This window comes from Camelina sativa, chromosome 19, assembly GCF_000633955.1.
Source record: "Camelina sativa cultivar DH55 chromosome 19, Cs, whole genome shotgun sequence".
Lineage (NCBI taxonomy): Eukaryota > Viridiplantae > Streptophyta > Magnoliopsida > Brassicales > Brassicaceae > Camelina > Camelina sativa.
This window is the reverse complement of record NC_025703.1, coordinates 14,722,954-14,735,036: the sequence shown is the minus strand read 5'-3', so window position 1 is coordinate 14,735,036 and position 12,083 is coordinate 14,722,954. Positions and strand designations below refer to the sequence as shown.

The 12,083-nt window shown below is 35.6% G+C and overlaps 2 protein-coding genes across 3 annotated transcripts; one reads left to right on the top strand and one right to left on the bottom strand.

Moving 5' to 3' along the window:
- On the top strand, positions 6,443 to 10,439 carry LOC104766363 (SNF2 domain-containing protein CLASSY 4-like). Of its 2 annotated transcripts, XR_764016.2 has the most exons (4): positions 6,443 to 7,996; positions 8,083 to 8,202; positions 8,307 to 10,242; positions 10,348 to 10,439. XR_764016.2 is itself a non-coding variant. In XM_010490234.2 (3 exons), the coding sequence occupies exons 1-3, from the start codon at positions 6,611 to 6,613 to the stop codon at positions 10,143 to 10,145; spliced, it is 3,345 nt and encodes a 1,114-aa protein (XP_010488536.1). In that variant the 5' UTR covers positions 6,443 to 6,610; the 3' UTR covers positions 10,146 to 10,292. The 2 variants fall into 2 exon arrangements, 1 of the variants encoding a protein (XP_010488536.1); XM_010490234.2 differs by lacking the exon at positions 10,348 to 10,439 and having other exon boundaries at positions 8,307 to 10,292.
- Positions 10,391 to 11,894, bottom strand: LOC104766364 (glucan endo-1,3-beta-glucosidase 8-like). Its single transcript, XM_010490235.2, has one exon. The coding sequence runs from the start codon at positions 11,892 to 11,894 to the stop codon at positions 10,395 to 10,397; it is 1,500 nt and encodes a 499-aa protein (XP_010488537.1). The 3' UTR covers positions 10,391 to 10,394.

Sequence of the window (12,083 nt, the reverse complement as noted above, 5' to 3'; positions counted from 1 at the left end):
AAGAGAGGCTGAGTTTGAGAAGATAAGAAGAGGAGAGTGATTAGAGGTTGTGGACATCAATGAGTCCAGTCTCCCTTATCATTTTGTGCGATATCCTGCATCTCTTTCGAAGTAATGGTAACTCCTAAACACTCTATAGCTCCACCATTAAAACAGCCTTTTATCTACCAAGCCTCGATTTAACTAGCTTAATGCCCTTAATGAGAAGCTCACGCCAATTTTAATTGAATGTAAAGAGTCTTTGTCTGGAAAGTGATCTTTTTCTGGGTTTGATTGCCAATTATGGTTCTGGTTTTGGAGATGTTTGCTGGAGAATTTTATCGGTATAGCTTGTTCTAACACATGTGGTCTGCAGGTCAAGTACGAAACCACCACACCACCTACCTGCATGATCTCACAAGGTACCACATGCCGTTGCAAGTCTCGAATTACCACAGGATGCTCCGTTAGTGTTTAGTTTCATCCATCCCTCAGTCGGAGCCTGCCATGCTACCATCCTTACCACCTGTTCCGCTAAATGCGGTTGGTCCCGAACCACCCGATTAGCTTGACCAACCTCCCTTGCCAGATACCAGATAAACCGTACCCGATCCCTGCATTTACCATTAGTCCCAAATATATTCCCATATCTCCATTTCCATCTCACCAAACTCCCATAGCAAATAATGTGGACCAAGACAAATCCGCAGCATCCCCTACATTAGTCAAGTTATTATTCAACCAGCCAAACAACGTGGTGTTAAAGAAAACATGTTGCTTCTGAGCCGGTACAAGATGAGTCCAAACCTCGGACATCGCCGGACAGTCTCGTAAAACATGAAATATTGACTCCTCACGTTATAAATAATCAGTTGACCCTTAAATATAGTCCTCATGTTATTAAGACACATTCAATAATTTTGTGTTCCAAATGGTAAAAGCAGATCAAGCAGTACAAATCATATATTAACTGTAAATTATTTAAAAACACACAAAATTCAGTAAATTATTTTTAAAATAATGTAATTATTGTAAGAGGAATATAAAATTTAATTTTTGTATTATAGATTATTTTCTGAATAATTTCATAATTTGAAAACATTAAACACAAAGTATCTAAATACAACACAACTAAAACTTAAAATAGTTTAATGAAAAATATTTTGATTTGCCCATAACAAATCAGCAATATTAGAAAACGAGAAGAATGGTGTATTATAAAAAGAGCAAAAATGTGTTGAAGCTGTGGATGAACTTAAAAATTAATTGATCTGCATAAATAAATATGAACAGCTTAAAAAAATTGTGGGCGAGTTATACAGAATTTCTCCTGTATTTATTGCTAGAAGAAAAAAAATTTGAACTGTGGGCAGTTTTCCTGTATTAGTTTACATAAAAAAACTGAATTATGTCTTTATGGGAGAGCAAGTGTATATACGGGTCTGTTATCTTTTTTTCAGTCTCTCCATTCAATGTATCTAATTTTAAAAATTAATGCAGATAAATTGCTCACAGTTCATAATTTTTTTGTCTTTTTGTGATAAATGTAGAAAAAATGTATGCACAGCTCCTTTACAGCTTTTTTAATGCTGTTTACATTTGTTTTTATGCATACCAATTAAATCAAATATATTTTAATTTTATTTATAATGTAGTATCATTTTCATTTCTCTAGCTATGAATGTTTCTTTGAAATGTGTTATGAACTCAAAAATTTTAATTATAAATTATATATATATATAATTAATTAATTAATTGAAATCTTACAATATAAGATTCAAAAATAACAATTCAATTTCATAATTACTATAATGTTCAAATACTTTTTATACTATAAATATTTGATTTGTTTTCACCATTAAATATATACTTGAAGCGTTTGAACCGCTTGATCCGCATTTGAACCATCAAATCTGTTTAATTTGTTTTTGTTCTGCTTAAACCGCTTGATCTGCTCTGTCCGATAAACTTTTTCCATTCGAAACCTATATTTACCACAAAATGACAAAAAAAACTTATTTGTATTCAGTTTTCTTGTGTTAATTTTAAAAATATAAAAATATTTGTGTGCAGTTTTTTTCTATTAATTTTTAAAATACAGAATCACACATTCTACTCTAAACATGAAAAACACCAACCCATCGGCCATCTACCTAAGATAACTTTCTACATTGATATGACAATACTCTGGATACTATCTTCACACTACAACCTTGTACTTTTCTTACCAAATATGTCACGGTTACTAGTCCATAAAATCTCCTCTTTTTCTTACACGCAAAAAAAAAAAAAAAATCTTCCCTCTTTATAATTACGCTATCTACGCTAAATTTCCGTTTTGACTTTGCATTAAAAAGGAAACAAAATAATATTATTTTCTTTTCCACTTTTCTAGCTTTTGAAGTAATTGTACTTTGAATGAATTGTACTATCATATATGTATGTTTTCAATTTTAGTACTTTGAACAAAGGCTTCGAAAGATGAGTTGAATTTGAAATATCTATATGATCTTTAAAAATATAATATTGTGGTTTGATAAACATGTTGCTTTATTTTTCAGCACCTACGTATATGATAAAAGACATATAGAAGCCAAATATATATTTCAATTCACATATATATATACACAAACCAATCTATTATACTTTTATGTTAAAGTCCACTTTCATGTTAAAGACATAATCAAATGAATAGAGAATTTCTCTATAACCAAGTTAAATTGATGTAGAAAGTGAGAAGATTGGTGTATTATAAAGAGAGTAAAATGTGTTGAAGCTGTGGATGAACTCAAAAATTAATTGATCTATATAAATAAAGGTGAACAGCTTAAAAAAAGGGCAATTGACAAAAACAGTACCATTTAGTAAGGCAAAGCAACTGCATACACGACTTAATTGTTTTTTTTTTTTCTATTTCTCTATTCAATGTCTATAGACTATAATTTTTAAAAGTTAAAAGGCAGATAAACTTCACACAGGTCCATTTTTTTTTTGGTGGTAAGTGTAGAAGAAATGTATGCACATCTCTTCCACAACTTTTTTGATGATGTTAACCTTTTTTTATGGATACCAATTAAATCAAACATATTTTCATTTTTCTATCTTTGAAAGTTTCTTGAAATGTGTTATGAACTCAATGATTTTAATTATAAATTATATATTTATAATTACTTTATTTAAATTTTACAATATAAGATTCAAAATAAAACAATTCAATTTCATAATTACTATAATGTTCAAATACTTTTTAAACTCTAAATATTTGATCTTCTTTCACCATTCAACATATACTTGAAGCGTTTGAACCGCTTGATCTGCACTTGTACCGCTAAATCTGTTTAACTTGTTTTTGTTCTACTTAAACTGCTCGATATGCTCTATCCGATAAACTTTCTTCATTCGAAACCTGTATTTACCACAAAATGACAAAAAATCTTTTTGTGCGCAGTTTTCTTGTATTAATTTTAAAAATACAAAAATATTTGTGTGCAGTTTTTTGTATTAATTTTAAAAATACAAAAAGACAAAACCACACATTCTACACTAAACACGTAAAATACCAATTCATCAGCCTTCTACCTAAGATAACTTTCCACATTGATATGAGAATACCCTGGATACTATCTTGGCACTATAACTTGTACCCTTATTACCAGACATGCCAAACTTACTAGTCCGTAAAATCTCCTCTTTTTATAATTATGCTATCTACACTAAATTTCTATTTTGACTTTGCATGAAAAAGGAAACAGGATACTACTATTCTCTTTTTTTCTTTCTATCTTTTGAAGTAATTGTACTTTGAATGAATTGTACTATCATATATGTATGTTCTGAATTTCTGTACTTTGAACAAAGGCTCCGAAAGATGAGTTGAATCCACAATATCTATCTGTTGTGGTTTGATAAACATGTTGTTTTATTCTTCAACACCTACATATACGATAAAAGACATATATAAGCCAAATAAATATTTCATTACACACATAAATATATATATTTTATTACACAAACCAATCGATTTTTCTTATATTAAAGTTAGAGGTGTCAAAATGGGTCAAGTTTCATTGATCAACTCAACTCAATCCAATCCATGAACCCTAATGAGTTAACAAAATTTATCCTAATGAGTTCATAATTAAAATGGGTTAATGAATTAATTGGTTTAGTGGATCAAATGAATTGAGTTGTAATGGGTAATAGTTTAACCATTTAACCCATCAATTCTATTTTTATTGAGTCAAATAGTTAAACCGGTTAAATATAACCAAAAATCTATAAACCAATCCAAATGTATAAACCGGTTAAAGTTTTGATTTTTTCCCAAAACAGCTTCAAACCGGAGAAAAATAGAATTTGGATCGGATCTTTGCCGGCGTGAACCAGACAGCTGGTTCGCTCCTCTCATCTTCGCCTGAGTTCAGGTTTGTTTCTTCTCTCGTACTCTCTCTCTCTCCCTCTCTCCGCTAGTCTTGGTGTCTTTGTCTCTCTGTTTTTTCTGGGTTTTGATGTCTTAGAAATAAATTGGCTATGGGTTTTGTTTTTGGATTTTGTTTTTTTCTGGGTTTTGATTTTTTCTAGGTTTTGATATCTTAGAATCGCTACTCTCGGTGTTTGTGTATCTATGTGGCTTGTTCTCTTGATTTGGGTTGTTAAACAAAAGATTATAGTGACTGATTTGGGGATTTGAATAACTTAGATTATAATCTGACTTTTGAGAATCTACAAGTAATCTTCTGTTTTCTTTTTCATTTATCGGTGATCATCATGTTTGGTGGTGTATGTCAAGTTTTCAGCAATTGTATAGGAAACTGGATTGCTTGTTAGATTACTTGTGTTTGCTTTAATGGTCATTATTTAAAAGATTAAGAACTTGCTTTTATAAAGAATAACTCTCTTTATTTATGTTTAGAAAATCTCCTCTCAAAACTAAACACTTCTAAAGCTCTCTCTTAATCTCATATCAATGTCACAACTCAACAATTGATATATATAGAGGCTTTCTTATTCCTATTCCTATTAGGACATAGAACTAGATAACTCCTAATTCTATTTGAACATATCTTGATTCTCTCTCTCTTATCCTTATCTCTCCTTTGTAAGGATATCTTGGACTCTAAGATTCAAAGTTTATCCAACAATCTCCCCTTTAAACTTTGAATTACTCTTTGATACTCATGAACACCAAGCAAGCTTCTCATTTCCATAAACTGAACTCTCGCCAATGCCTTCGTCAAAGCATCCGCCTTTTGATCAGCTCCAGGAATGTGATCAACGTAAATGAGCTCGCTCTCAACACACTCACAGATAAAATGAAACTGCTTGTGAATGTGTTTGCTTCTCCCGTGAAAAACAGGGTTCCTTGCGAGTGCGATTGCAGCCTTGTTGTCAACGTACAAACTGATCTGCTTTTGAGATATGATTGAACCGATTCAAGAGAACTTTTTTTCCTTTTGTGTGTAAAACATCATTGATAATTGATAATGTAATTTGTTGAGTTAACCATTTAACCATTTAACTCATTAGATTAAATGAGTTCATAGGTTGACCCAACTTATTAAGATTAATGAGTTGGATCAATCTATGAACTCATTTAATCTAAACTCATTAGGTAATGAGATGAACTGAGTTGAGGTAATCATTTTGACACCTCAAATTAAAGTTCACTTTCATGTTAAAGACATAATCAAATGATCATCAATAGAGAATATTTCTATAACCAAGTTCAATTGATATAGAAAGTGAAAAGAATGATGTATTATAAAGAGAGTAAAAAAATGTGTTGAAGCTGTGGAAAAACTCAAAAATTAATTGATCTGCATAAATAAAATGAGTTATACAACATTTCTCCCGCTTTTATTGCTAAAAAAATTGAACTATAGACAATTTTCTTGTATTAATATATATATATATATAAAAATTGAATAGTGTCTTCATGGCAGAACAACATACAGAGTTCTATTATTTTTTTTTTGTCTCTCTATTCAATACCTATAACCATTTATATTTTTTTTTTGTCTTTTTATAGTACTTAGGAGAAATTCATGGACAGCTCTTCTACAATTTTTTGANTTTTTTTTTTTTTTTTTTTGTAGCAAGGATTGATTTCTACACTTAATTAGCATTTTTTATTTATATATTTTTGCTTTATACCCTAAGAAACGTGGTAATCGATTGTAAAATATATTACAAAAATATTAAAAACTTTTCATTTTTCCCAAACTAATAAAATACTAACTTCTTCTGGAGTATTAAATGACATTTCTGCTGACACATTAGTATCCTCCAACTACCTTTAGCTTTGAAACTCCCGTGTCAATCAATTCTGAGAATTCCCCAATTCCCCACCAATAGGAGTAAGAGAAACTTATCTACTAATTTTATATATAGCCCCCTCATATTTTTCATTATTACACTTTACCCCAAATAACCAAAAAAAACCCTTTTTGTATTAAGTTCTCGAGAAAGTTGAATCGTTACCGCCAAAGGCAAAAGTAGAGAGAGACGAGAGAGAGCCCCAACCCCAATCATCATGAGCTTCTTCAATCTTCTTCTTCCTCCTTATTTTTCGCCAAATCCAATCTTCTAGGGTTTTCGATTTCTCTCTTCTCTTCTCTTCTCTTCTTCAGCCATGGATATGACTACTTGTGTTGCTAGGAGAACCCGTTCGAGGACTGAATCTTACTTGAACTCGATTCTGAATAAATCGAAGGGGATTGCTGAGTCTGAGGGTACTTTAAATTCGAGGAAGGGGAATAAGAGAGGAGTGAGCTTGCGCGATGCTTGTTCACCGTCTCCGAGGAAGAAGAAACGGCGGCTGAGGAAGGTGAGTGACGACGACGACGACGATGTTGAATTTGTCAGAACTGATTATCCAGAAGGTAAGCGAGAAGGTGTGGATGGTGATAATGTTGGTTCTAATTCTGTGGGTTTGGAATCGAAATCGCTTGATTGTGGTGATAGGGTTTGTGATTTTGATTTGGATGATGTTAATTTGAGGGGTGAAGAGAAAACTTCTAATTTTGATTTGGATGATGATGTTGTTTTTGTTGGGACTATCCCTAGAGAGAATGAGCATGTAGAGGGTTACAATGTTGGTTCTCCTAGGGTATGTGTGGTTGATAGTGATTTGAGGGGTGAGGAGAAAGGTTCTACTTTGAATCCTTTATCTCCGGATGGGGATGTTGTTTTTATTGGAACTATCTCGGGAGAGAAGGAACATGTCGAGGATGGCAATGTTGGTTCTAGGGTTTGTGATATTCTTCTGAATGATATTAAGTTGAAGGGTTCTGAGTCTGATGATGTTGAAGGAGGTTCTGTGGAGGAATTAGGGACGGATTCAGGCGAGGAATTTAGTGGTCAAGATAGAGATTCTGGTGAAAGTGATACTGATGGTGAAGATGCTGATTCTGACTCATCTGATTACGTGGTGGAAAGTTCAGTTTCTTCTTATGTTGATAGCTCTGATGGTGATTTCGTTTGTTCTGAGGATGAAGAGGGTGAAACCACAGATGTTGCTGCTAAAGAGAAAAAGAGCCCAAGTGAAAAAGTACGCTACCATAAGAAGTCGAGGACTTCTCGTAGGGAGAATAACTTGAATGTATTTCAGCTGCTAGCTAAATCTATTTGGGATGGAAAGAAAGTTTTGGAGGATGAGATCTGCTCTGGGGACGAAACCGTGGACGTTGATTGTAGACAAGATGCTATAGTAAGGGAGAGCTCAAGTGAAAAGGTAAATGAAGAACAGGGGAAACCAAGGAGACCGAGGAGTTTGCATAGGGTAAAGGAGAAGAACCACTCGAAGGGTGAGAGCTTTGTTGATGGCGAAAAACTATGTGATGGACAAGAGAAAATACACTGCTCGACAGAAGATTCACCTCCTTTAATCTTGAGATTTGGCTGCGAGGAGCCGGTGCTTATTGAGAAAACAGATGAGGAGAAAGAATTAGACAGTTTGTGGGAAGATATGGCCGTTGCTCTAACATTAGAAGGAATGGACTCATCTACTCCTGCTAAAGTAAGATATACTTGACCATCTTGTTGCATGCTTTTCGTAGCATTGTTAAACCATGAAATTAAAACACATGCTCTTTGATGTATCAGGTTGGTGATATGTTATGTAGCAAAGAGAGGCACGACTTTGTGCTGGAGGAGGAAATTGGTTTGATATGCCGCCACTGTTCTCATGTGGCCGTCGAGATCAAAGACATCTCACCAGCTATGGTAATTTCCATTGCGCTCGGAAATCCTAGATTGAGTTTTATTATTTGTTGATTTTCTTTTCATATTCGGAGTTCGTAACATGTTCATTTTTCGGCACTGTGCAGGACAAGTATCGTGCTAATATCAATGACAATAAGAAATCTAGTGAGAAAAAGGGTGAACCTTTATTTGATAGGCTTGAGTTTGATGCTTCAGATCACAGCAGTTATCCCGCCTCTTTGGATAATACAGAAGGAACCGTCTGGCAATACGTCCCTGGCATCAGAGATACTTTGTACCCACACCAACAAGAAGGCTTTGAATTTATTTGGAAGAACTTAGCTGGGACAACAAAACTTGATGAGTTTAACAGCGTAGGGGTTAAGGGAAGCGGTGGATGCATTATTTCTCATAAGGCTGGAACTGGTAAGACACGCTTGACCATCGTTTTTCTTCAGTCGTATTTAGAACGGTTTCCAGATAGCCATCCTGTGGTCATAGCTCCTGCAACTCTAATGCGTACGTGGGAAGAAGAATGCAGGAAATGGAACGCAGATATTCCATTTTTTAACATGAATAGTCGGCAGTTCTCAGGGTATGAGGACGCTTCAGCTGTCTCACGTTTAAATGGAAATAGGCAACATAATTCCGTCCGTATGGTTAAGTTATATTCGTGGTGGAATAAGAAAAGCATTCTTGGAGTTAGCTACCCTCTGTATGAGAAGCTCGCGGCAGATAAGAACGCTGGAGAAATGCAAGTGTTTAGGAGGATGTTGCTAGAATTGCCGGGGTTGCTGGTCCTTGACGAGGGGCACACCCCGAGAAACCAGAATAGTCTCATTTGGAAAGTGCTTACTGAAGTCAGAACAGAAAAGCGTATCATTCTTTCAGGGACACTGTTCCAGAATAATTTCAAGGAACTTTCAAATGTCTTATGCCTGGCAAGACCAGCTTTGAAAGATACGATTTCTTCGAGGTTACAGGAACTTAGCAAGCGGAGCCAAGAAGGCGAACATGGAAGGGTGAATGAAGAAATTGGAATTGTGGATCTTAAGGTTATGATTGCTCCTTTTGTGCATGTCCACGAAGGAACCATCCTTGAAGAAAGCCTTCCAGGTCTAAAAGACTGTGTTGTGGTGTTGAACCCGCCTTTTCAACAGAAGAAAATTCTGGACAGAATTGATACTTCTCAAAACACATTTGAATTTGAGCACAAGCTTTCAGCTGTTTCAGTACACCCATCTCTGTATTTGTGCTGCAATCCGACAAAGAAGGAAGACTTGGTTATTGGGCCAGCAACATTAGGAACTCTGAAGAGGCTTAGACTTGACTACAAGGAAGGTGTGAAAACAAAGTTCCTTATCAACTTCATCCGCATCACTGAAAAAGTGAAAGAGAAAGTGTTGGTGTATAGCCAATACATTGACACTCTAAAGCTGATCATGGATCAGCTCAGTGCAGAATTTAGCTGGACTGAAGGGGAAGAAATTCTCTTAATGCATGGTAAAGTTGAACAAAGAGAGAGGCAGCAACTGATCAACAACTTCAACAAACAAGACAGTAAATCTAAAGTTCTACTGGCATCAACAAAAGCATGTTCTGAGGGTATTAGTCTTGTTGGCGCTTCAAGAGTTGTGTTTCTTGATGTTGTTTGGAACCCTTCTGTTGAAAGCCAAGCCATAAGTCGAGCTTACAGAATTGGTCAAAAGCGGGCTGTGTTCGTTTACCATCTCATGGTTAAAGATACATCTGAGTGGGACAAGTACTGTAAGCAAAGTGAGAAATATCGCATATCTGAACTGGTCTTCTCTTCTACCAATGAGAAGGATAAGCCGATTAACAACGAAGCTGTTTCTGAAGATAGAATCCTCGACGAGATGGTTCGACTCAATAAGCTGAAAGACATCTTTGAGAAGATACTTTATAATCCAAAGGAGTCTGACATGTTTACCAGCATCTTCTGATTGATATATCATTTTCTCTCTGTTAATCCAACTCTGAGATTCTAGGCGTTTATATCAATTATGTTCCCAGCTTTGGAACAGATCACTCTAGCAATATGTAATTTTCTGATTCGATTTCTTTTTATTAATAAAGTTGTGTATTTTCCATGGCCATGCTAATCGAATGGAACAACAATCTTATGTTTGAAAGATTCTTCTGCAGGAAGTAAAATTTGAGAGATTTACAATAACAGAACCAACAGGTACTTACTACAAGATGGGAAGGACCAACATAACTAAAACCGTGGCTGCGACTCTGGTCAACACTCTTAAAGATCCAGGCTGCAACCTCGGTGAATTTCCTGTATCAATCATCACAGGAAACTCACAAAGTTCATCAGATGGATCCTCGTCTATGACCAAACCCAACACCAAGAAATCGCAGTCCCAGGTTTTCTGATCGTGCATCTGATAATACATATTAAAGGCATATGAAGCATTCCCTATGGCAGTAAGATGGTTACAAGAGGATCCATACCCGAGTGCTGTGCAATCAGATAAGCTACAAGCATAGTCGATGTTATCAGGCAAGTCATCGAGGTTATATGCATTAGGGTCAAGAACACACCAAGTTTTGGGCAGATACTTCACATCTTCCACAGGAACCAAAGGCTTGTCATTGCCTTTACCTGACAAGTCAAGCTCATATTTCGGTCTCCCATCAAACTCAAAGATCCCCCAATGTCTCTCAAACGTCCCTGGCGCAATGCTCTTGGCGTCCTCGTTGATAAGACTGAAAAGGTAAACATCCATGATCACTCCTTTCCTCGCAGGCGTTCCATTTCCAGACATAGCATGCTTGACCATTCCCTGATTGAATCTCTTTGCACTCTTTACATTAGCATTCTTGTCTCCATCTGTCGGCCATCCGACTTCTCCCACGATGATCTTCATCCCCAAGAAGCTATATCTCTCCAAAGCACATATCAAAGTGTCGAGATTTGCATCAAACACATTGGTGTAGACCAAGTTTCCATCTCTTAAAGGCTTATTAGTCCCATCAAAGAAGGCAAAATCCAAAGGGAAGTAAGCATTTCCATAGAGACTAAGAAAAGGGTATATGTTGACTGTGAAAGGCGAATCATGTGAATACAGGAAATTGATTATCTCAATCGTTGCATCCCTAAGCTCAGGCCTAAAGTCTCCAGCTGATGGAACAGGGTTCGCTTCAGGGGAAAAATAGATGTCTGCGTTGAAAGGAACAGTGACTTCCACACTTTTCAAATCAGCTTCCTCTAATGCTCGTTGGATGTTGATGAGAGCTGGTAAAGTGAACTCAACGTAAGTTCCATTATACGTCTGAAGAAAAGGCTCGTTTCCAACAGCTATGTACTTGATGTTGACTCCGCCATGGTAAGAATAAGCAGTGACGTTCTCTTCAACCCATGAAGCTGCAACAGCTGTATCTTGAGCCATCTCTTTAAGAAACCGGTTTGGTATTCCTATCATGACTTCGATGTCTGAGCCAATTAGAGCGTCTAAGATGTTTTGGTCGGCTTCAAACAGTTTCAGCTTAGTGAAACCATTGTCTTGTAGCATCTTCACGACGTTTTCAGGTGGAAGCTGGTGACTCGCCATTGTTCCCCAGTTCACTCCTACACTACTAGTGTTGCTAGAGGCAATGGAAGTTTGTGAGAAAAGAAAGAAACAGAGAATAATAATCTGATGAGAAAAGAAGAACATTGTTAACTTTGATCTCTCTTCTGCCATTTTTCTTTCTTGATGAGTCACTTTTTTCTTCTTCTTTATGGAGTCTTTCTAAAAAGGAGAAGATGAAATGTGATTGGGATATTTGTGATTTGTACTTTGGTTCAGTTAAAGAAGCAGACACAACATGCAAAAATAGCCATTGGCCTAGTTGTGGAAACACTTTGTACATGCTATCTGTTAACCTCACAT

What these genes read in the sequence shown, in the direction of transcription:
- LOC104766363 (XM_010490234.2), top strand. Translation starts at nt 6,611, where the DNA reads ATGGATATGACTACTTGTGTTGCTAGGAGAACCCGTTCGAGGACTGAA. An exon ending in ACTCATCTACTCCTGCTAAA is followed by an intron (nt 7,997 to 8,082) that starts GTAAGATATACT and finishes TTGATGTATCAG; the next exon opens with GTTGGTGATATGTTATGTAG. An exon ending in AAGACATCTCACCAGCTATG is followed by an intron (nt 8,203 to 8,306) that starts GTAATTTCCATT and finishes GGCACTGTGCAG; the next exon opens with GACAAGTATCGTGCTAATAT.
- LOC104766364 (XM_010490235.2), bottom strand. Translation starts at nt 11,894, where the DNA reads ATGGCAGAAGAGAGATCAAAGTTAACAATGTTCTTCTTTTCTCATCAG.